General features: G+C 41.0%; 1 protein-coding gene across 5 annotated transcripts in view; it reads right to left on the reverse strand.

The window, feature by feature from the left end:
- Positions 1 to 25604, reverse strand: part of ERAP1 (endoplasmic reticulum aminopeptidase 1) — an 86421-nt gene that overhangs the window by 14780 nt on the left and 46037 nt on the right. The window contains exons 1-10 of one of the 5 annotated variants that reach the window (XM_059916806.1): positions 17737 to 17775; positions 14746 to 15351; positions 14450 to 14480; positions 11864 to 12404; positions 9929 to 10067; positions 6683 to 6817; positions 5475 to 5595; positions 4242 to 4396; positions 3771 to 3884; positions 2445 to 2576 (exon numbers count right to left, since the gene is read on the reverse strand). In XM_059916806.1, coding sequence (XP_059772789.1) covers positions 2445 to 2576; positions 3771 to 3884; positions 4242 to 4396; positions 5475 to 5595; positions 6683 to 6817; positions 9929 to 10067; positions 11864 to 12390 — 1323 coding nt within the window. In that variant the 5' untranslated portion in view covers positions 12391 to 12404; positions 14450 to 14480; positions 14746 to 15351; positions 17737 to 17775. Of the gene's footprint in view, positions 1 to 2444; positions 2577 to 3770; positions 3885 to 4241; positions 4397 to 5474; positions 5596 to 6682; positions 6818 to 9928; positions 10068 to 11863; positions 12405 to 14449; positions 14481 to 14745; positions 15352 to 17736; positions 17830 to 25604 lie in introns of those variants that run through there. The other 4 variants (XM_059916805.1, XM_059916804.1, XM_059916807.1 and 1 more) reach the window with 4 other exon arrangements.

The following is a 25604-nucleotide window of genomic DNA, read 5'->3' on the forward strand; positions in this document are numbered from 1 at the left end:
AGCCCTTTCTATGTCCTTTACTTCCTGAAAAGCCCCAATTCATCTTTTTTTTTTTAATTAATTTTTATTGGGGTATGGTTGCTTTACAATGTTGTGTTAGCCTCCACTGCACAGCCCAATTCATCTTTAAGACATGACTCAAAATCTTCTTTTCTGGGAAAATTTCTTAGGTCCCCCCCTAGGCAGAGGTAGTCTCTCTCTGGTTCTAGGGGATCATGGAGTCACTAGATAGGCAAAGCCCAGGTCCCTGAATGTCTACATGGTGTGCATATTCCTGCCAACAGGACTGGTGTTTTTTTTGAGGTATAATTGACATATAACATTAGTTTCAGGTGTACAACATGAATCAATACTTGTATATATTGCAAAATGATCACCACAATACACCTTGTTAACATCCATCATTACACAGTTACAAATTTTTTTCTTGTGACGAGGACTTTTAAGATCTACTTTTAGCAACTTCTGAATACGCAATACAATGTTATTAACTATAGTCACCATGCTGTACCTTATATCCCTATGATGTATTTTATAACCTGGAAGTTTGTACCTTTTGACCTCCTTCACCCATTTCACCTACCGCCACCCCTCACCCCTGGCAACCACCAATCTATGAGCTCATTTTTTGTGTGTTTGTTTTTACATTTAACATATAAGTGAGATCATACAGAATTTGTCTTTGTGACTTATTTCACTTAGCATAATGCCCTCAAGATCCATCCATGTTGTCCCAAGTGCCAAGATTTCCTTTTTTATGGCTGAATATTGCACTGTGGAATGGTCACTTATGGAAACAATTATCTTGGCTATTGTAAATAACGCTGCCTGGAACGTGGGAGTGCACATAACTCTTTAAGCTAGTGTTTTTTGTTTTCTTTGAATAAATACCCAAAAGTAGAATTGCTGGACATGATAGCTTTATTTTTTAATATCTTGTTTTCCATAATGTTCTCCACAGTGGCTGGACCAATTTACATTCCCACCACAGTGCACGAAGGTTCCCTTTTCTCCACATCCTTGCCAACACTTGCTATTTGTCTTTATGAGATGAGCCATTCTGACCAGCGTGAGGTGATGTCTCGTTGTGTTTTGATTTGCATTTCCCCAATGATTAGTGATGTTGAGCACCTTATCATGTACCTATTGGCCATCTGTTTGTCTTTGGAAAAGTTTCTATTCAGTTCTTCTGCTCCTTTTAAAATCAGATTGTTTTCTTTAGTCATTGAGTTGTATGAGTTCTTTATATATTTTGGATATTACCCCTTGTCAGACATATGGTTTGCAAGTACTTTCTCCCATTCAGTAGGTTGCCTTTTCATTTTGTTGTTTTTTTGTGCAGACAGCTTTTAATTTGATGTAGTCCCACTTGGTTTTTGCTTTCTTTGCTTATGCTCTCATACTTTTGGTGTCATATACCAAAAAAATCACTGCTAAGACCCATGTCAAGAAGCTTTTTCTCTCAGTTTTTATGAGTATTATGGTTTCCAGTCTTAACATTTAAGTCTTTAATTCATTTCAAGTTAGTTTTCATGAGTGGTGTAAGACAATGGTACGGTTTCATTCTTTTGCATGTGGTGTTGGGAGAACTAAATGACCATTTTTTTAAGAGACTCTCCATTCCCCATTGTATATTCTCAGGTCCTTTGTCATAAATTAACCATATATGCATGGGTTGATTTCTGGGCTCTATTCTGTTCCATTGATCTGTGTGTGTGTTTATAGGTCTGTTTTATGTCTGCTTTTATCTCCTCTGCACTATTGATGGAAACATGCAAACAAGAAATACTTTTCCATTTGCTACACATAAAACAGCCAAGCATAATGATAAATGACACATTCTCTGCCTTGGTGAGGGTAACAGAAACTGTTGGGAATGGAAGGGAAAGTGGAAAAGCAGAACTCTGATCTCATAAAGGAGCCATGACTTAGCTCCAGTCTATGTTGCTAAGGGAAATACAGGCCTGGTACGACCAGAATCCTTTTTCCCTCCAATAGAAGCCAGAAATCTGGATTTTTATATAAAATCTCCCAATTATTATATGTTGGCAACAATTTCCAATTCTTTTATTAAACACACGGTACAGGACAACTGTTTCTGAAGGCACCAAAAGCTATACAAGGGCAGGGGCTTTTGCCTGGTACAAAGTTGATGCTCGATCAAGACCTATTTATTGAAGGATAAATAAAAAGCTTCTGTAGGCCATGAATATTCAACTTAAGACAGTAAACGAACTGACCACAATATAATCTTTAGGATTTCAAGCCAAACTTCAAGTTAGGCCTAAAAGAGTTAATTCTGGGCAGTGTGGGTGAGAAGAGAAGGAATTCAGTCTGGGCTAGTCCTTATGAAGGGAAAGTCACCCCCAAACCCTGTCTATAACCTCTCCACCCCACATTTGTAAATGTAGGGTCCAAACTGTACCCTTATAATATATTTTTACCTTTTCATAAGAAACTTCATCAAATATCTCCCGAATCTGAGCAGGATTCTCCACAGGTGTGGACACAGGGTGTGAGGAGTTTAACGCATCTACCTCCATAGCACTGAAACACTTATCAAAGAAATAATCTTCCTATGGAGACAGAAAAAAGACAACATCACCAATGATTTACATTTACTTGAAAAAAATACGAAATGAGGATGGTCTGACCTGGGATAATAGGTTTACACTCTAAATTTCTAATCTAACCTATTCCATATTTATAGAATTTACAAAATTAAATAGAATCACTATCTTCTAAAGAAGAGCCAAGAAACAGTGATCTTAGATCAACACTGAAATTTTTGTTTAAATACTTATCACCTTAGCATAAAGAAAATTTCCTATTAAAAAGAAAAACATTATGCCTACAGTCCAACAGTGCCAAAATGAGAAACTAAAATGTATAGTGATTTAAGTATCTCCAATCATCATCCATACTATTTTAAAGCAAAGAAATTTAGCTTTAAAACCATGTAGTGAAAGAAAAAGAAATGAAAAACAAATCCCAACTATAACCTGATTAGGGCATATTACCCAAAAGAATAATATCCATACGTAATCATTTTTATTATTAAAGGCTATGTGGAAACAGGAAAATATTTATGATCCACTGTAGTGTAATAATTATATGTACATTATAATTATAACTACATATAAGTTATGTGTATTGGAAGATGAAAATGGGATATGAATATGTACAAATGAAAATTATAATATGATAAAGGATTGTTTTTACATAAAGTTTCTTTTTAATTTTACTGCATTTGATTTTCACAAGTTAAACACATGATTTTTAAAATCAACACATAGAGGTTCCAAAGCATTAAGTTTGTGACCCATGAGTCTAGGTTCTTATACAATCAAATGTACAATTACCTTAAACATAACTTATTTCATTTGGCAAGTAGGACCCTATTGAAATAGCAGCAATCTGTACCTAATACTTCTTCAGTGAGCAACCTGACGGCTGGGGAAGTGATATGGAACAGACAGGTTGTCATTATTTCTATTTCTTTGATATTAAGGGAGGACAAAATTTAATACTAACTTCATAACAATCATAGATTTAGAAATAAGCAATTGAGTTTGGAAATAAATCTTTGCAATATATCTTTAAAGTTCACTAGCATTTTGGAAACCTGATTCATATTTAAACTCCCAGGGAAGATATCAATCTTTCTATGAATTCCATAATCCAACATCAGTAAGTATTTTCCAGCAACATTAAACAACACAACAGATTGATCTAAAATGTAAAAAAAGAAGTAAGTAAATACAACTTACAACTTTCAGTTCTGGATGAGTCACACTGACAGACACGAACTCCATAAACTTGGCAAATCCCTCATTTAGCCAAAGATCATTCCACCATTCCATAGTGACGAGGTTCCCAAACCACTGAAAGGAAAACATTACTCAGGTTATTCACAGATTTCTATGGAAGCTAGATTATCTACGTGGCCATAAACGTCAGACATTCAGAAGGAAATACATTTTATATGTGTAAGGTCAGTATATGAATGTTAACATATTTATATAGCTAATATTTCTTTCAAAGTAAAAAGAAAAACTTTGCAATGTGTATTATAAAACATGGTACCTAATGCTTTAAAGAATGAATTTTTTCTTCCAGGGAAAAAGACATAGTAAAAATGAACTGGTAGAATTCATACAACAGTATGAATAGCCTATGTCCCAGAAAAGCAATATAGATATAGTTAACATTTTTTTGAAAGTGTGATTGAGCTTATATACCTGGTGGGCGAGTTCATGGGACACAGTCATCGTGATGCCAAGCTTACTTGATGCAGAAGACTTTTCAGCATCAAACAGTAGAGAAGATTCCCTGTATGTTGTCAGTCCCCAGTTTTCCATAGCACCAGACTGAAAGTCAGGAATAGCAGCAAGATCTTGGGAAGGAAACAAAAACGTCTTACCAATCTCAAGCTACATGTTGTCCAAACACACTATCTTTCAGAGTGGATGTGTGTAGGGATCAAAGAAAAACTACGTGGCTCACGAAGAATCATGGATTATTCTAGACTGAAGAACCTTTCACAATAAAGAAAAAGGACTCAATGACTCATACAGAGTTACTTTGCTACTGCAAGACAAAGTCAGGCTTGGGTTTCAGACCTCCTGACTCCATTTCTAATTCTCTGACAAGGTGCTTGGGGACTAGACAATTTTAACAATTGTCTCAATAATCCACTCGACCTTGGATGCCCAAGACTCCCATACACCTAAAAACTCAAACACACAGTAGTTTTAAGGGCTCAAGTAAGAAAGAAAATGCAGATTTTCTTATGCTCTATCAATGAATTCATTCGAAAAATTCATTGAGTACTCTATGTTCCTACCAAATGTGTGCCAATCATGAAAAAAATGCAGCCTCTGTCCTTTGCTATCTGCCCAATAATATAATTGTGCTTGTCTTTAAAGTCAGAAGGCAAGGACTTCCCTGGTGGTGCAGTGGTTAAGAATCCACCTGCCAATGCAGGGGACACGGGTTCAAGCCCTGGTCTGGGAAGATCCCACATGCCGTGGAGCAGCTAAGCCCGTGCACCACGACTACTGAGCCTGCGCTCTAGAGCCTGCGAGCCACAGCTACTGAAGCCTGCGTGCCACAACTACTGAAGCCCGCACACCTAGAGCCTGTGCTCTGCAACAAGAGAAGCCACCGCAATAAGAAGCCTGTGCACCATAACGAGGAGTAGCCCCCGTTCACTGCAACTAAAGAAAGCCTGCGCATAGCAACGAAGACCCAACGCAGCCAAAAATAAATAAATAAATAAATTTATTTTTAAAAAATTAAAATTTAAAGTCAGAAGGCAAAATTATCTCCATGCCATGTGCCTCAGGAACCTGCCAGGTTTTAATTACTTGAGGGCCTGCAGAGCTGAGGAGGGAGATGCCAATTAGGAGGATATAATCTACTGCTGGGGTCAGTAAATGCCACACTTTGTAACATCTGTGCCAAATCTATACCTTGTTTGGATAAGGGATATGGAATGCTGAAATAATCCTCATAAAATTCTAGAAGAGTCACCGCGGCATCCAGTGCATAATCTGCCTGATTTATCTTGTCTGGAACAGCATATACGGAAACCTGAAGAGAAAGGTATACGAAAGTTATCCAAATGCCACAGTGGCTTCTCTAGAAGACTGACATTAACAGCTTCATATTGTGGGATATGGTTGCCAATATTAAGGAAGACAGTTGGAAGTTCTATTTCTTATATTAATGCTGACTGTTCCTGATCAACCCCCCTTCTGAAAACTACAACAAACGCTGGATAACAAATACAAACATGTCTTTTTAAATGTTTACAGGAGAGAGTGAAAAAGTAAAGCCGACTTAGTTGCCAAAAATGAAGGGACAGTAGAACCCTGAGAAGTCAGCAGAGCACTGCAGCCAGCTTTTGCCCTGAGGACACTGGCCTAGTACAGATGGACTTGAGCTTGGGTTTTCATGGCATTAAAGAACTCAGGGGATAGGAGACAAAGTCCCAATCCTGTCCAAGGTGGGAAACCTGATAGGAAATGTACCCCTATTTAAATAAATAAGGTAACTTCAAATAAAGTGACCCATCCCTCCTCTCCAAAAATCTTATTTGCATTCAGAGCCACAGCATACAATTGAGTAGGTTGTTCACTACACAATGGTACCCCCAAGTGGCAAGTGCTCCTTGAAACAAGATCTTTTTCTCTAGTACTCCAGTATTCCCTGGCCCAAATGCTTTCCCCAGAGCCATTTAATAATCCAAGCAGACTGCTCTATCTTACTTCCTTCCCATGGTTAGAAACCCCCGCTCAGGTAGTCAGTGACATTCACTTCCAAACTGCATGATGTTATGCACAGGAGCAACCTAAGAAACCATTGCAGGATCTAGTCCAACTTACACATTTTAAAGAAGTATAAGCTAACTTCCAAGGGGAGCAGGGCAAAAGGGAGCAGAAAGTCAGTTAGTGGTGGAGCCAGGACCATGACCCAGGCCAGGCCAGGCCTCACCATATGTTTTTGCTATTAGAACCCCGCTGTAAATATGAGTATCTGAGACAACGGGATGACCAACCAACTGGTTTGCCCAAGACTGAGGGGATTCCTAGGATGCAGGACTTCCAGTTTTAAAACCAGGACAGTCTCAGGCAGGCTAGGACAAGCTGGTCACCCTATGTGACAATCGCAGGTTCACCTTGACGCCACTTTTGGTCATCTTGCTGACAGACTTAAAATCTGAAACAATGAAGGCCACCAGGTAGGTGCTCATCTTCACAGTCACATCAAAATGGTCTTCTACGAGTCCTTCAGCAACAGTCACAGATTTAACCTAAAATCAGAATAACTGAAATCATCAAATACAATTACCCAAGACATTGAAAACATTTTATAAAGAGAAGTTTCCTAACTCTCAGACATACTGAAAGTATACGACATGACATTTGTATAATTATTTTAAAATATCTCTTTCTGATATCTGATTATAATTTAGACATCAAGGCCAAACCATTCTACTCCATTTCTTTTTTAATTGAGATATAATTCATACACCATAAAGTTCACCATTTTAAAGTATACAATTGAGTGGTTTTTATTATATTCACAGTTATACAACCATCATCACTTAATTTCTTTTAAATAATCCAGATGATCACAAACTAACTCATATTTGGCACATGAGGATTGATAACATGGGTGAGACAGAGCAAAACTGAGATTTCTGGCTTTGCCAAGATGTAGCTCACTTAAATACAAGGTATGAGAATGATCTGGAAATGCAGTGTCTGATAGGGGTCACCGAGGACAACCTAAAAAGAGCTTCTACTTTCCTAAACAGTTGAAAGTAACCCATGCCTGGGCCTGACCCTGCAAAGCCTCCTCCAAACTCTGATTTGCTTCATTGGAATCAGTTTTTCAATGCAATCAGGGAGCAGCCTTGCAGAGTAGGGTTGGGGTGATAAAGGTACAGTCTAAGATGTCGGCTTCCAGAGAAGAAAGTATAATGCCTCAGCCAACAGAAAGCACTGGGCAGGACCCTGGAGAGAAGACCAGCCAGAACTAATATGAGAAATTCCATGTTAACACATGCATTTTTCCTGTAATCTTATTTCTACCTCTGTTTCTCTGCCCCCTTATCCTTCTTCTTTTTTTTTTTTTTTTTAATTTATTTATTTATTTTTGGCTGCGTTGGGTCTTTGTTACCGCGCATGGGCTTTCTCTAGTTGCGCCGAGCAGGGGCTACTCTTTATTGCGGTGTGCGGGCTTCTCATTGCGGTGGCTTCTCTTGTTGCGTAGCACAGGCTCTAGGCGTGCGGGTTTCAGTAGCTGTGGCACGCGGGCTTCAGTAGTTGTGGCTCACGGGCTCTAGAGCGCAGGCTCAGTAGTTGTGGCACACGGGCTTAGTTGCTCCGCAGCATGTGGGATCTTCCCGGACCAGGGCTCGAACCCGTGTCCCCTGCACTGGCAGGCGGATTCTTAACCACTGTGCCACCAGGGAAGCCCCACCTCATCCTTCTTTTTAGTACCCACCAGCCACAAGCTATGGTGCCTGCTGGTCACCCTTTGGTCATTCAAACCCTAACTCTGATAGCCAACCTAGGTTTACTCTTGAAGGACCCGAAATTACCTTTGTTTTTAAAATGCCTTCAACCTACCCCTAACAATAATTTCTATTCTTGACATTGTTTTAAGTATTAGCACAATGCCAAGAATAGAAATTTAGATGTGATTAACTCCTGCCCCAAACACTTCGGTGTTCCAAAGGTGTATCTGCTTTTCTAGCCTCCAAGAAGATCCTTTGAGACCCCACTGTCCTTCCCCTCAACCCCAAGTCTGCATCTTGAGTTCAGGCCACCCTGTTAGATTTCTGCCAAGGGAAGAGCTTTCTTGTTCAGGAGCAAGATTACATTAGATTTTCTGATCCTCAACAAGTGGGTCCCGGACGTCCATGGATTTAGACTCCAGCGTCTTTGTGGAGCCTTGGGGCTCTTGCCTTCCCCCTGCAAGCCTACAAAATCTCCACCAATCTTGTTTAGTGGGTCAGTCTGTCCCTCATTTCCAAACCACCCCTGTTCCTTTTTTCTCCTTAAGCTGTAATTCTCTAATTAGAGAACTCACTCCCATCCCAGGGAGCAATACCATATTTGGGGAGGGAACTATAATTTGAAAAAGGATTTTCTCTATCTCAAATTTATATTAGGAAAATGGCATAACTGTTTCTTATCTTTCTATATACAAATGCGGTGGGGAGAGAGACAAAAGTTCTTGCCTGGTAAGGATTCACGAAAGTCTGCTTTTTATACAGCCTTCTAGGAGGGAATGTCAGAATCCCTTTTAAGGGATCCTTAAGGGATTCAGCGAGCAATATAGAGTTCTAAAGGTTGAGAAATACTGTACTAGAGGTTGGCTTGTGGCTCTGTGAGTCCCTTCATGCAAAGCTAATGCCCCCCCAGTCAGCATAGGGATGAGGCGTGATACCCTTCTGGACTCTGGGCAAAGCCTATTCCACCCTGAGTCTCATCCACAGTGAGCTTCTCTGAACAAAGGGTGTGTGTGCTTCTGCAGTTGGTATGCATCGGGGGTAGAATGACAGCTCAGCTTAAGCTTTCCCAGTGCTACCAGAATCATAGGATAACGGCACTTACTAAGTAATTTTATTCATTTGGCGAGGTCATCTTCTCCTCACCACTTTTAAAAGTCAGAGGTGTTTTGGACTAGCAGATGCAAACTATTATATATAGAATATTTAAACAGCAAGGTCCTATTGTATAGCACAGGGAGCTATATTCAATATCCTGTAATAAACCATAATGGAAAAGAAAAAAAAATAAAATAAAATAAAGAAATAAGAATCAGAGGGAAAACTGTCCACATCTGCTTTGGAACTGGGAACTGAGCTAGCTATCATGACTTACCTTTACTACCATAATATTCTTAAAAGATTACTTTTTTTTCTTTTTCCATCTGATCAACTTTGTGCCATAGTTACAAATTGCATAGCTAATATTAGTAATATAGTATATAGGAATTATAGAAAATAACTATATCATAGAAACATGGCCTTATTCAACAAAGCATTCCCTTTAAAATCCTTTTAAAAGAGCATATGAGAAAATAAAAGTGAAAGTGCTTTGTGAAGGGCACTCTCAGTTAACCTGACCTGAATTCTCTATAAAGTTTCCCTCCCATCAACACTGCACCTGGAATGTCACTCTTACCTAAATTTTGCATGTTTTTAGGGACAATTTTTTTCTTTGACTATAAATAAATTGTTACTTGAACCAAAAGCATAGGCTGGAAATGAAATAGAAAAGTTAGCTATCTGTAGACAATAAAACAAACAAAACAGGCAACCTGAATGTTAACTGTCAGTGAGGTAATACAAATCACAGTGAATCAATGGACTTTTCTTGTGAGTAGATACACAGGAGTTTAGACTCACAAGTGGCATGTTGGAGATGGCGAGGTGTCTTGGTTCCCTTCTGATCTTGATTGAAAAACTCGCTTTGAAAGCAGGTTCGTCAAAGCAGGGAAAGGCCATTCTGGCTGCAGTCGGTTCAAACTGTGTTGATGCAAGTATCCTAAAATTACGACAAGGGAAATAAAAATACACCATGAAGCACCAGGGACTGTCAGTTAGGTGTGTGATCATTTTTTAATTCCTAAAGTTATCATAATCTTGATGAATCTCACTATTAAAAAAATTTTTATATGACAAAAGCTATCATAAACTAAAAGACAAGCAAAAAAAAACAAGGAAAATTGATTGAAAGGTATTTGACAAAAGGTTAATAACCTGAACAGATAATGAGCTCTTAAAAATATGTAAGAATTATACCCAGCAACCAAGTGGAATAGCAGGCAGAGGTCATAAATCAGCAACTCACAAAAGAAGAACCTACAAATAGTCAATAAACACATCCAAAGCTGCACAGCTTCCTTAATGATCGATGTAATAAATTAAAGGGAAAAATCCGTTGGCGTTTTGGCTCTAAAAGGATTGCCAATACACAGTATTAGTGAGGAATATGGCAAGGGATATCAAAAGTTTATTGACCCTTTGACTTAGCAATTTTACTTCTAGGCATTTATTCTGAAGAAATGATTTACGAAGATGCTTGTCAAATTATTGCTGATGCCCAAAAGTTGGAAACAACCTAATTTCCACCCATCGGGGATTAGTTAAATAAATCAACACACAAACATACATTTTAATAAAGTCGTTAAAATGATGTATAGGGATAGTCATCTGTGTAAAATACATCTCCTCAAAATATTAAAAAACTCCCTCGTGAAACAGAAAATATAACATGGCTCCATTTACATAAAATAATGTGTATGCATATCCAGAAAAAAGTCTAAAGGATATTCCCCTAAAATAGAAGCAGTAGTTATCTCTAGAGGCTATAATGAGGGTACATTTTACTTTTTAAAAAATTCTTTTTGGTAGTATCTGACTTCTTTTACCTCAAAAAAATAATATGAAATCCGAAAGTAAGTTAGTATAATCTACTAACAAATGAAATTTGATTTTAAAATTGAGCATAAAATCTCCCAACATATTTTATTAAAAACAGAACTAAAGCAAGGCAGGAGAGGATCCCTGAAAAAGTTTTCACTGAGACAAAAATATTAATATTTCCTCTAATTGGCTATATGGGTTGAATTGTGTCCCCCCAAAAAGATACATTGAAGTCTTATTACCTAATATCTGTGTAACTTTATATAGAAATAGGGTCTTTACAGATGTAATCAAGTTCAGATGAGGCCATCAGGTTGGGCCCTAATCCAACAGAACTGGTGTCCTTATAAGAAGAGGGAAATTTGGAGAATGGCCATGTGACAGGCAGGCAGAGACTGGACTGATGTCGCTGCAAAGCCAAGGAATGTCAAAGACTGATGGCACCACAAGCTAGGAAGAGGCAAGGAGGGACTCAGAGACTCAGAGAGAGCGTAGGCTTCCTGACGCCTTGATTTTGGACTTCCGGCCTCCAGAACTGTGAGAGAAAAAACTTCTATTGCTTTATGCCACCCAGTTTATGCACTTTGTTAAAGCAACCCTTGGAAACTAGTACATAGGCCAAGAGAATTTAAAATATTTATTATATGCCAGAAATCTAATTAAATAAACAAATAGGTATTCCCTCTGATAGAGCTGGAGGAAAGAAAACTGGTTAGAACAGAATGAAAAAGGAGATCCCAAAAAACAGGGAAAAAACTATGAGCCATTTTTAAATCTACAAAGAGATGCAAAACAAAACCAAAGAAAGAATTCAACAATCAAGGGAATTTTAAAAGACAATCCACCTGAAGTAATAAATTTAGTGTGGGTAGCACTTGAACCTTTTAAAAAGAAAGAGAGAGAGACAAAAAATACCTCACTTCCCCTTCCTTGGTTCTGTAGGTGCTTTTATAAAATCCATGGAAACTCTCAGAAAGATTGCCAGCATAGTCAATGACAATGGTGTATGGGAGCCCAACCACCAGGGGCTCAGGAGCCAGGAGTGCGATTTGCTCCTGAGGCGGGTATTCCAGGACTCTCAGCGGCTCTAAAGACTGCCTCTCACCAGCTCCCTTCCTCAGGGCGGCCTTAGATATTTGCAGGTGGTGACTATGCAGGACGATGGTACTGGTGGGCTTGCTGGCTGTGATTTCTATTTCCGTGGTTCCCCCGAAAGTCAGAGTGGTGAGGTTGGCATGAATCACGAGATCGTAATGAACTGGGGTGATGTGCTCAGGAAGTCGCATTTTATTCCAAGGAAATGGTGCCCTGTTACTAGCCTTTGGAGATGTCGTTTCACTCCTCTGACACCAGGATGGAGTTGCCACAGTTAAGAGCATCAACGGTGATGAAAGCAGAAAGGACATGGTCACAAGGGGCCGTTTGATGGACAGAGATATCATCTTGCTTGAACTGCCTAGTGGCACAAAGGTGTAAAAGAAAAAAAAAAAGAGTCACTAAAATATTATCAAGACAGCATAATTTCAGAATGTATCCATCCAGAATGAACAGATACAAACTTTCAAAAGTACCAGGTCTTTTGCTGAAAGTAAAATTACCTTCCCTATGTTAATGATTCATAAGAAGAAAGAGGTTTATGGTTGGCAACAATCACTAACACCTACTGAAAAGCATCATTTGGCTTTCAAAGTTTAAATTAACTCTTATCAGTCAGGGTTCTCTGTTGAAAGTAAGAACAAGCTCTGGCTGAGGATCCTGAGTAGCTCACTGAATGGGTCACAGGGTTGCCAGGTCATTTGGGAAACCAGGCTCATAAAACAGGCAAAAAATGGGCAGCCAGAACCACATCAGAGAAACATCTGATCAGGTGACCACCCCCTACCCACACTGGACCTTAGAAGAAGCCACCCTACTGCCTAGAGATTAGATTCTGACACCCCTGCGGCCACCAGTACAGTGAGGTCTCCACTGCCCCTGCAACGTTTTGTTGTTTCAGCAGAAGCGAGGTGTCTACACTACCAGGCTGGGAGGTGGAGAGAGCAAGAATCTGGGCTTACAGCTTCCTCAGCGGGAGACAGGCCTTGCTTCCCACTAAGCTTACAACGCAGAGAGTTCTTAAAACACAGGAAGTATAGGAAGGAAACATATATGCTCAGTGACAAGGCAGGGGGAAACGCAAGTATTTGTAACAGTAAGCCTTCATAATACTGGCATCTTTGTCACACTGTCCTGCCAAAAGCTCATTTAGTATCTATTTAGCCAGGGAAGACTTTAGAGTGGCTTTTCATGATAGTTTGTGACAATCCCCTGGTTTCTCTCTTACACTCTATCCAACAAATAAGTGTTGCATGCCTGCTACCTACAAGGCTGTGTGCTGAGTACCGTGTGGGATATAAGAATATACAAGACACAAATCCCATAATCAAGGACTTCAAAATCTGGAAGGGCAGAAAACATATATACACAAAGAGTAAAACACAACAAAGTGTGGAGTGCTTTAAAAATAATAATAGGGACTTCCCTGGCAGTCCAGTGGTTAAGACTCCACGTTTCCACTGCAGGGGGCATGGGTTTGATCCCTGGTCAAGGAACTAAGATCCCACATGCTGCATAGCGTGGCCAAAAAAAAAAAAAAAAAATTCAAAAACAAAAAGGAAGAAGAAGAAAAGAGAGCTGAGGGAGAATGGAATGGTATTTCCAAAGGGAGAGAGTGACTTTGGCTGCAGAGTGATGCTGAGATGCCTTCATGCAAGAGCAGCATTGAGAGTGGTTTGGAAGGACGGGTCGGATTTGGAAGTGAAGGGAGGGCATCAGAAGCACTGCAGGTGGAGCAAGCCAGAGTAGGAGCTACAGCACAAAAGGAGAAAGGATAGGGCTGTTCGGGCAATCAATGCGGACAGAAGCGAACCCCAGGAGAACTTGCTGGAGAATAATTATTCACAAGGCAAGGAGGGGGGTGACTCTAAGGTTACACTCAAAGCACACCAGGAGGCATGATGCAGACCATATTTTGCACTTTATTTTAAAGGCCATGGGACATAAAAGGAATGCGAATTTTAAGGGAGTTGGCAATCCATGCCCAGAGAACCAAGCATACTTTTTTCTCTCTCTTAGACAAAGCTGCCTCTCTAATAGCAGTTGGCCAGGAGGGGATCCTGTCAGGTGAGCTCAGGTTATTGAAATGATGGTGGTACACTGGATTCTTCCTCTATGTTAGTGGTTCTCAACTTTGGCTGCATATTAATGTCATCTAGGAAGCTCTTAAAATAACGACTGATGCTTGGGTCCCTAGGTCAGGGCATCATAATTTTTTTTAAACTTCCCAGAAATTCTACTGAAGTGCCAGATTGAGGAACCTCCTAGATAATCCTTGCCAAGCCATGGTCTTATCCCTTGATCCCTATGTGGGGAACACTACTTCAGGGGAATGACTGATGTGCTATCCCCACCCTTCACTCTCCACTCTGCTCCCTTCCCAAGCACACAGCTACAGGTACTTACCTCTCGCTTCCCCACAGAGTAGATCTGCAGGCTAAACCGAAAGGATGTCAGCACCGTAGAGACAGTCAACCACGGAGACACCATAATCCCAGTTCAAAAGGCACCACCCAAATGAGACAGAAAAGAAATGTGAACAGGAAGAACAGGGGTTTTTGTTTTTGTGTTTCTTGGGGTTTTTTTGTTTTTTGTTGTCTAGGAACCAACTAAAGGATGCTTCCAGCCATGGAGGACTGAAGTGATTTGGAAGAGAAGAATAAAGTTTAAACACCAAAATAGTAAAGAGCTCCTGCCCCTACCTCCTCAGGCAGAATCCCAGGGCAGAATGATGGATCTCCCTTGAAGTTGAGGGGCCAGAGGTAGAAAGAACTTGTGTGATGCTTCCATCTGGAACTTCTGATGGCAGTAGCTTAGTAAGTGTGGCCTGCGCCCCAAGATGGCACGGTGGCACGGTGAAGGTGGCAGGTTCAGGCATGCAAGGGCTCTGGGAGTCCTCAAGGGCTCTCCAGCAGCCCAAGAGATCTAAAAATTCCAACTGGTTCTGAGCTGACAGCAAGGCCCACGGGCTGCTTAAGGGGTTGGTGGTGGCACCTCATAGCAAAGGCCTTGCAGTGTTGGGTCCAAGAGAGGAGGGAGCCAAAGAGATGATGGCTGTGTCTCAGAGAGGATGCAGTGCCAGGAAACCAAAATGGAACATGTGATACAGACAGCAAAAATGTTGTAATTCATACATACATATATAATTATTGCTATATCAGCAATATATATATTAGGTTTACAGTCAGAAAGGAAAATCTGGCTTTGAGTTCTTGCTCTGCCACCTACTATGACCTTGGGCAGGTTGTTGAATCTTGGTTCCATTTTCTTGGTGTGTAAAACGAGATAACACCTCTCTCACAGGATTGCTGTGAAAATTAAGTTAAAATATGTTCAATTACTCATTCCACAGATATTTACTGAGGGTCTATTATGTGCGAGGGTTTTGCGGGGCAGTGCAAGACAGCACAGGCCCCTGACCTCAAAGAGCATATAGTGGGGGTGGGGTGACTTTTAACAAATTTACACAAATACACACATAGATAGTTACCAACCATGATTAGCTATGAAGAAAAAAGCAACACACATACTGAAAGAGAGTAACAGAGCAGACTGATGTACACTGAGGGCTCTCTGAGATGTTTAGCTGAGATTTAAAGGACAAATTCAAGTTAGCTGAGGAAAGAGGGAGACAGAGTTTTGCAAACAGAGGGAACAGCACACATACTTGCAAGCTCAGGGGCAGTAGAGAGTGCTAGTTATTTATAAAGTCGGTGAAGCTGAAGCCCAGCATGTGGCAGAAAGAGGCACCTGGAGAGGTGGGCAGGGGCCAGACCACCACAAACCTTCTAGGCATCTTAAGGATTTTGGATCCTATCCTCAGGGCAATGAGAAACCACTGGGATTTGAGCTAGGAGATCTAGCTAGGATCCAGTTCACACCTAAAGAAAATCACCCTTGTTGCTGTGTGGAGAGTGGAAGACTGGGAAGAAGTAAGAGTGAAGGCCAAGAGACCAGTTAGAAAGTAGTCTAGACAAAATAAGAGAGTGGTTCATACTCGGATGGTGTCAACAGAAAGAACTGGAGTGGGGGGGGGGAGCGGGTGGAGACAGAGAGATGGATGGATTCAACATCTATATTTAGGGTGGATTAGAAGTAGAGAGTGAGGGAAAGGACAGATTTAGGAGGATGGCTGCCAGGTTTCTACAATGAACTTCTGGGTAGTCATAGGTACCCTTTATTGAAATGGAGAAGGCCAGAGGTGGAAGAGATTTAAAAGGGAGAAGAGGGAATGAAGGGTTCATTTTTTAATATGTTTAATTTGTGCTGTCTATGAGGTATCCAAGGGGATTTATCAAGAAGGCAGTTAAATATACACAGATTGAAGGCACAGAGATAAGGGTTTTAAAGGAATTGCCTGTACTTCACTGTACTCCTTTAAAGTTTTAAAAAGTACCTTCCTTTGGCATCTGATCTTACTAAAGCTTCTTTCACAATGTTGTGGATAAAAGTGCAGCAGTAACAGAGTACCTAACTTTACTTCACAGCCAGAAAGAGTTCAAGATACTTTAGGAACCTTACTGCCTTTGGTGATTCTGACTTTTCCCACTTACACAGGAAGTCAGGGGCAACCGGTCCTGGGCTATCTCATCCTTCCCTTCATTGGGACACTATGGAATGTGAAATCCATCATCAAGAGGTAATGGACCTTCTTCCAAAATGCTCTGAACAATGAAATTAACAAGCATTGATAACAGCTTGTCACTGCTGGTAAATAATAAAAATGTTGAATCAGTTCAATTTTTTAACATATTAGAATTTATCTATTTAGGTCCACCTGAAAATGTGCTACATATCAGAACAATTCCAACTCCGTGGAAAAAGAGACAACCCTGGCCAATTTTTTTAAGTTTTGTTTTGTTTTTTTAAGTTGTCAACTACATCCTGAATTGAGAGCAAATACTCTGGGGATTCAGTAGAAAACAGAGCATTTCTTTCTGAACCTCTCACAAAGAACCTCCATGAAAAAGGTAAGGAAGCGTCTGCACTTCTCCTTCCTCATGAAATTAACTTGCAGGCCCACCAGGCGTGTAAGACACCCAGAGAGGGAATTTTAATTTGCTCAAACAGTAGTGTTTTAACTCGATAAACCCAGGCTGAGCCAGAGAGAAGTGAGGACAGACAACTACTGACAACAAGAACAGAAGAAGGGAGAGAATTGATCTTGAGGACACTTAACTGATGTTCCCAGAACACCCCCGCGCCTGCAAGTAACCAAAGCCACGTATGTTTCTCTGACTATTATCTGCAAGGTGCCCTCCTCGGCCTAAACCCTCAATCCACCCACCAGTTCACTCGGCCCTACTCGGCAGTCCGGTGGACGCGGCGGGCAGGAACGCAGCCTCTAGGAGGAGCGCAGAAGGAGGCTCCCGCGTCCCGGCCGGGAAGTGGCACAGCCCGGGGAGCGCGTGGGGCAGGCGCACCAGCCCTGCGCCCCTGTCCCTCTCCCAGTGGAAAAGAGGGACAAGGACGCGAGCAGGGCTGGGCCCGCGCCAACCCCGCCGCCCTCCCCGCGGACATGATCCCCAGCCCCACGACTCCCCCCCAGCCCCACTTCGCAGCCCCCTGGTTCTCTTCCTCCCCGCGCCCCGGACTCCAGGCCTCCCCAGCACAGGGAGGATGCCTGGGCCCCGCCCTTCCCCGACCACGCAGCCCCCTCCCCGCGGGGCGCACTGGGGACGGTAGCGCTGTACCTGTGGCTCGGGGACCATGCCGCTGCTGCCTGCCTTGGCCGCCCCGGGACCGAAAGTGAAAGTGGAGCCGGAGCTGCACGCAGAAGCGCAGGGCGCGGGGTCGAGCCTCGGCAGGCGCAGGGGCGCCCCAGGCCGAGGCGGTAGCTGGGCAAGGGGAAGCCCGGTAGTGGGGACGAGCAGACATCGCTGTTCCCAAGACAGGAGTTCACAAAACAGTGCGGCAGCAAGGGAAGCCGCAGGGTTGCACTGCTGGGGGCCCAGGCGGGGCGGAGCACCCCTTTAGGAATACAGATCATTTCCCCTGCGTGTATCTCTGGAGGGTTTTTTTGGTTTGGTTTGGTTTGGTTTTTCATTGATTAGCCTTCGGTGCAGCGGAGGTTTGGGGCTTAAGGAGTGGGCCGGTGCTCTTACAGGGCACTTCCGTGGACCGGAGCTCCCCTCTATCCCAGCCTGAGCCAGCTCAAAGCCCCTTGGACGCAAGGGGTGTCCATCATCTCACCTCCGCAAATGGGCTGAGAGCTCTCGGCCCGCCTCCGAATGAAACAGAAACCCAGAACAGTTCTTTGTTTCTGCAAAATGCTGAACTGTCTGGGCTTTCACCTGTAGAGGGGTTCGGCTGGAGACACCGAAGAGAAAGAAGGGGAAACAGAGGCCCGGAACTGCCCCACCAATACCAAGGGACCCTTGGACCCCAAGGATTTGCTGCTCCCCACATTAAAAAATCTCCCTCCCTGCGTTTTCAAATCAAATGACCATTTCTTTGCTCCCCTTAAAACATTAAGATTGGATGAAATGTCTCAGAAAGCCCATCTTTAAACAGTTGAGGGTAAATGAGGTAACAAGCCAAGAAATATTCATACTCACGAAATGCTGCCCCAGCCCCTCTGGGATTTTTCCTCACAATACTCCGGCTTTCTCCTCTCACTTCTTTCTCTGCTGCCTTGCCTTTGAGAACCTGGGGTTCCAAGTCGCTAGAACAGTATTTCTCAGCTTTTTTCCCCTCAATCTTATGCCTCCTTTTGAAAAACATAATATTTTGTTCTGCATATTCTCTCCAGTCAAGGATATTTTGTAACATAAAATTAACACCCTGTCCCCAAGCCCAACCAGAGTGGAACCAAGGGAAGTTTTTTCACTAAAATTCAATAAGAAACCAACTTTGGGATCAGGTAATTTCTGCATTTGAAATTTCTGCATGTTTGCAGGGGTGTCAGTGGACAGCTATAGCCTCCAAGGCCTCTGGGTGTCAGTGATCCCAATTTGTTCAGATGAGAGTTTCCTGTCCAATAAACTCATGCATTTCTTTGTTTTCATATTTATATTTAGAGATATGATGCTTTCCCTTCCATTTCTAATAAGTTTAGTTTCTTTTAAAATATTTCTTGATGGTCAGGATGGAAGGAAGTGAAGGCACCGAACAGGCTGGAGGCTGCTATAAGTGACAAGTGAGAAGGCAGGAAGAGGGGAATGCCTTTACAGATACCTGGGCAGATGGGAGCCAGACTCCCCCAGACTTTAGACTCATTTACAATGGCCAAGAGTCCCTCTTCAGAATCCAAGGGCACTACAATAAAGCAATTAAAGACAGGATTTGGCAGTATTCCCTTGTAGTTTCAAAGCTCTAGCAGGGATTTGTGGGATGCAGGCCTTGGAGTGAGGACTTTAAACTTGAAGGAGTCCCACTTGTAGAGTCCGTGAGATCAAAACTTAGCAGCTACCAAGCTTAGAAATGGTACTAGAGGGAAGCAGACAGAAAGAAAGGGCATCTTGGTTTATGGATTACTTGCCAACTGTTCGATACTGTGCTAAATGCTAGTCATGTGCGTTTGTGTGTATATGTATGTATAATTTAATCTTTTCAGCAGTCATGTAATGTAGGTATTATGCTTTATAAATGAGAAAAGTAAGAGAGGCTGTCAACTTGCTTGAAGAGAAAATAAGAAGTGAAACCGAAATGTGAGCCCTAGGTGGGTCAGTTTGACTCCAAAGTGCATGTTTTTTCCACTGACTTACACAGCTTCCTCAGCTAGCTGTTATTTACATCCACCCCTCCTCACCTAGCCCCCAGCTTCACTTGGCACTTCTAGCTTTGCTCTCTTCCAGGCAGCCTCTAGGAATTTCCCACCCTGAACAACCTTCCTGGAGCCTCCACATTTCCTCCCAGTGGATATTCGCTTATGCTGCTGTAACTAAGACATCAGTAGTTTAAGACCACAAAGCTTTATTTCTCACTCATGGTACACAGCCATTGTCTGTAGGCAGGGTCCTCTGCCCTGCACAGCCCATCGGGGCTCAGTGTGACAGAGGATCGTCATCTTGTAGGTGCATCCATCTGAAGCTTTTGGCCTTCTTGATCACCATGGCAAGGAAGAGTAAGTCCAGAGAATCATGCATCAGCCTTTTCCCACCTCAGTGCTGAATAATACACATCCCTTCCACTCACATTTCATTGCCCAGAACTAGCTACAGGGTCTTCTGCAAATGCAGGGAGTGGTTGGTAAAAACTAATACTGTCCTCCACACAGTGTAAGAGGGTCAGTTGGGCCTATGCATTTCAAAAGCTTCTCAGTGTCCTTAGTCTCAGATGGGAGGTGGGAGGAGGAGGGAGTTGACCTCAGGCTTTCGCCATTGCGATGTGTACAACCTTGGCTTATTACTGATCAATTTCTTTTTTTTTTTCAGATTGGATTCCAGATTTTGATCAAGTGGTGTTCAGTTTTGCTTTAAGTAATTGGATCAGTTCTGTCTTCGTTAGCTTTTGTCGATTAATGTCAGCATTTGGCTCATTTCTTCTCTTTTGCTGCCCAAGTTGCTGCCATTTTGACTATATCACCACTCTCCTTCTCGATGTAAAATCTTACCCGGAATCATGATGTAGAAAACAGACAAAGCAGGGCTGTTCTGACAAACCCACCCATTTAGTCCCTGCCAGCTGTCTCTCAACCCCATTCCCACACCTCCCCACACACACACTGTGGGTCCCTGAGGCACCTCCACAGGCTCCTATGGCCCCAGAACTTAATTTTTTTAACCACCACCTTAAAAAAGAAAAAAAAAAAAAAAAAAGAATAGCAATGTCCTTCATTCTTGATATTCTTGATAAAGAGGATGATACTTTTTTTTCCTACATGCCAAACTGCAAGCCAGGCCTACTCAACAAAATCTATACCATTTTATTGAACATCAGAAACAAGGAAGAAGGTATAGATGCCAAGTTAAAAGAAACACTGCTTCAAAGCAGGCCACTGACCCCACAAGAACAAATAAATTCCTCTGAAACATTGTGGTTTGAAAGCATTTACATATACTCTGTCTCATTGGACTCTCAGAGTGCACTTGTGTAGGTGGCTTCTAGTTCCATTTTTCTATAATGAAGAAACAAAGGATTTGAGATGGTGAGTGACCTACAAGGCAGGGGCCACCATGTAGAGACAGCTTGCTCTAAAGTGAAGCCAATTCAAAGTAAAGTAGAATTGACAGAGAAACAGACAGAGAAAATAACCCCATTGAGGCTGTCAGCCCCAGCTGTCCTGAGCAAGCCCTACCCTTGGACTTTCCAATCAAGAGAAGCAACGAATTCCTTTCTTGATTCAGCCAGTTTGTCAAGCTTCAGAAAGAGCCCTGAGTCGCCACTATGACAGAGCACTAGAGAGGGAGTGATGGATGCCAGCTTCTGTAGGAACAATGTGAGTGACCAAAACTGCTGTCAGACTACTAGGACTGCTGGGTCCTGAAGAACTTTCTGGGTGACTTGAGGACTGATGACTTGTTTCCCATTTCCCCCCTCCTCAGACATCTATTTGACCTACTCCTGCCACAGAGGGAAAACTGAGCATGCCCCCGGTTCTCACAGCCTGATGGAACCCAGGGACCACACCCCTCTTCCGTCCCTCCTCAGTAAGCGGGAGGTCCACCTCACTACTCTTCAGCCCACGTTCTATATTCCTATGGCTTTTCCCTTTGCTCATTTCAACTAGGAGGTAAATCACCATAACGCATGTTTTTAAAATTTGCATTTCTTTCATTACTATGAGATTGAACACTACCCTAAACATATGTTAATTAGATGTTTTTACTTTTTATTTCCTCTTCTGAGAATTATATGTTTATGTTTGTTGCCAATTTATCTACTGGAAAATCATTACTTAGTTATATAAAAATTACCTATGACACACAAGAGAAATCCATGAATTCCATTAAAAATGTAAAATATCACAATCAGTAAGTCTCTGTTGCTTCAAAGCAATCCCACAAATACATCTAAATGAATCATGTCAATTTCTTTAAAATCCAGACCTATGCCTGCTATGTTAAGTTATTTGAGATGTTGGAGCTTACCAGATATTGTTAATCTGACATTAAAGCAAATCTTAGTTCAGGAAACCTGGTATTTAGGTTTGATGTTGTTTATAGCTCCCTCTGCCACAGCAACTGCACATTCCATCCAAAAGCAGCAGAATACACATTCTTCTAAAGTGCACGTGGAACATTTTCCAGGATTGATCACATGCTGGGCCACAAAGTGAGCCTCAGTAAATTTAAGAAAACTGAAATCATATCAAGCGTCTTTTCCAACCACAACACTATGAGATTAGAAATCAATTACAAGAAAAAAACTGTAAAAAACACAAACACGTGGAAGCTAAACAATATGTCACTAAACAACCAATGGATCAGTGAAGAAATCCAAGAGCAAATCAAAAAGTACCTAGAGACAAATGGAAATAAAAGCACAATGATCCAAAACCTAAGGGAAGCAGCAAAAGCAGTTCTAAGAGGGAAGTTTATAGCAATACAATCTTACCTCAGGAAACAAGAAAAATCTCAAATAAACAACCTAACCTTACACCTAAAGCAACTGGAGAAAGAAGAACAAACAAAACCCAAAGTTAGTAGAAGGAAAGAAATCATAAAGATCAGAGCAGAAATAAATGAAAGAGACAAAGAAAACCATAGAAAGGATCAATGAAACTAAAAACTGATTCTTTGAAAAGATAAACAAAATTGATAAACCTTTAGCCAGACATATCAAGGAAAAAAAAGAGGAGAGGGCTCAAGCAATAAAATTAGAAATAAAAAAGGAGAATTTACAATGGACACCACAGAAATATGAAGGATCATAAGAGACTACTACAAGCAACTATATGCTAATAAAATGGACAACCTAGAAGAAATGGAAAAATTCTGAGAAAGGTACAATATCCCAAGTCTGAACCAGGAAGAACTAGAAAATATGAACATACTGATCACAAGTACTGAAATTGAAACTGTGATTAAAAAACTCCCAACAAGCAAAAGTCCAGGACCAGATGGCTTCACAGGCAAATTCTAACAAATATTTAGAGAAGAGTTAACACCTACCTTCTGAAACTATTCCAAAAAATCGCAGAGGAAGGAACACTCCCAAACTCATTCTATGAGGCCACCATCACCCTGATACCAAAACCAGACAAAGATACCACAAAAAAAAAGAAAATTACAGGCCAATATTACTGATGAACAGAGATGCAAAAATCCTCAACAAAATGCTAGCAAATCAAATCCAACAATACATGAAAAGGATCATACCCCATGATCAAGTGGGATTTATCCCAGGGATGCAAGGATTTTTCAATATCTGTAAATCAATCAGTGTGGTAAACCACATCAACAGATTGAAGAATAAAAACCATATGATCATCTCAATAGATGCAGAAAAAGCTTTTGACAAAATTCAACACCAATTTATGATTAAAAAAAAAAAAAAAAACTCTCCAGAAAGTGGGCATAGAGGGAACCTAACTCAGCATAATAAAGGCCATATATGATAAACCCACAGCTAACATCATACTCAACAGTGAAAAGCTGAAAGCATTTCCTCTAAGATCAGAAACAAGACAAGGATGTTCACTCTCGCCACTTCTATTTGACATAGTTTTGGAAGTCCTAGCCATGGAAATCAGAGACGAAAAAGAAATAAAGGGAATCCAAATTGGAAAAGAAGAAGTAAAACTATCACTGCTTGCAGATGACATGATACTATACATAGAAAATCCTGAAGACGTTACTAGAAAACTACTAGAGCTTATCAATGAATTTGGTAAAGTTGCAGGATACAAAATTAATACACAGAAATCTGTTGCATTTCTATACATTAACAATGAAAGATCAGAAAGAAAAATTCAGGAAACACTCCCATTTACCACTGCATCAAAAAAGAATAAAATACCTAGGAGTAAACCTACCTAAGGAGGCAAAAGACCTGTATGCAGAAAAGTATAAGATGCTGATGAAAGAAATCAAAGATGACACAAACAGATGGAAAGGTATACCATGTTCTTGGATTGGAAGAATCAATATTGTCAAATGACCATACTACCCAAGGCAACCTATAGATTCAATGCAATCCCTATCAAATTACCAATGGTATTTTTCACAAAACTAGAATAAAGAATCTTAAAATTTGTAATGGAGACACAAAAAACCCTGAATATCCAAAGCAATTTTGAGAAAGAAAAATAGAGCTGGAGGAATCAGGCTCCCTGACTTCAGACTATACTAGAAAGCTACAGTCATCAAAAACAGCACAAAAACAGAAATATAGATCAATGGAACAGGATAAAAAGCCTAGAGATAAACCCATGCACCTGTGATCAATTAATCTATGACAAAGACAGCAAGACTATGCAATGGAGAAAAGACAGTCTCTTCAATAAGTGGTGCTGGGGAAACTGCTCAGCTACATACAAAAAGAAAAAGAAAAAGAAAAAGAAAAAGAAATTAGAACATTCTTTAACACCATACATGAAAATAAACTCAAAATGGATCAAAGATCTAAATATAAGGCTGGTTACTATAAAACTCTAGAGGAAAACATAGGCAGAACACTCTTTGACATAAATCACAGCAATATCTTTTTGAATTCACCTCCTAGAGTAATGGAAATAAAAGCAAAAATAAACAAATTGGGCCTAATTAAACTCAAAAGCTTTTGCACAGCAAAGGGAACCATAAACAAAACGAAAAGACAAACCACAGAATGGGACAAAATATTTGCAAATGATGCGACTGACAAGGGGTCAATCTCTAAAACTTACAAACAGCTCGTATGGCTCAATATCAAAAAAGAAAAAAGAAAAAAACCCAGTTAAGAAAATGGGCAGAAGAACTAAATAGACATTTCTCCAAAAAAGACACAGATGGCCAATAGGCACGTGAAAAGATGCTAAACATCACTAATTATTAGAGAAATGTCAATCAAAACTACCATGAGGTATCACTTCACACCAGTCAGATTGGGCATCATCAAAAAGTCTACAAACAATAAATGCTGGAGAGGGTGTGGAGAAAAGGGAACCGTTCTTCTACACTGTTGGTGGGAATGTAAATTGGTACAGCCACTATGGAGAACACTATGGAGGTTCCTTAAGAAACTAAAAATAGAACTACCATATGATCTAGCTATCCCACTCCTGAGCATATATCCAGAGAAAACAATGGTTCAAAAGGATACATGTACCCCAGTGTTTATTGCAGCACTGTTTACAATAGCCAAGACATGGAAGCAACCTAAATGTCCATTGACAGATGAATGGATAAAGAAGATGTGGTACATATATACGATGGAATATTACTGAGCCATTAAAAAGAATGAAATGATGCCATTTGCAGCAACATGGATGGACCTGGAGATTATCATACTAAGCAAAGTAAGTCAGACAGAGAAGGACAAATATCATATGTTATCTCATATGTGGAATCTAAAAAAAATGATACAAATGAACTTATTTACAAAACAGAAACAAACTCACAGACTTAGAAAACAAATTTATGGTTACCAGGGGCGAAGAGGAGAAAGGGATAGATTGGGAGTTTGAGATTGCCATGTA

The sequence above is a fragment of the Balaenoptera ricei genome, chromosome 3 (assembly GCF_028023285.1).
Source record: "Balaenoptera ricei isolate mBalRic1 chromosome 3, mBalRic1.hap2, whole genome shotgun sequence".
Lineage (NCBI taxonomy): Eukaryota > Metazoa > Chordata > Mammalia > Artiodactyla > Balaenopteridae > Balaenoptera > Balaenoptera ricei.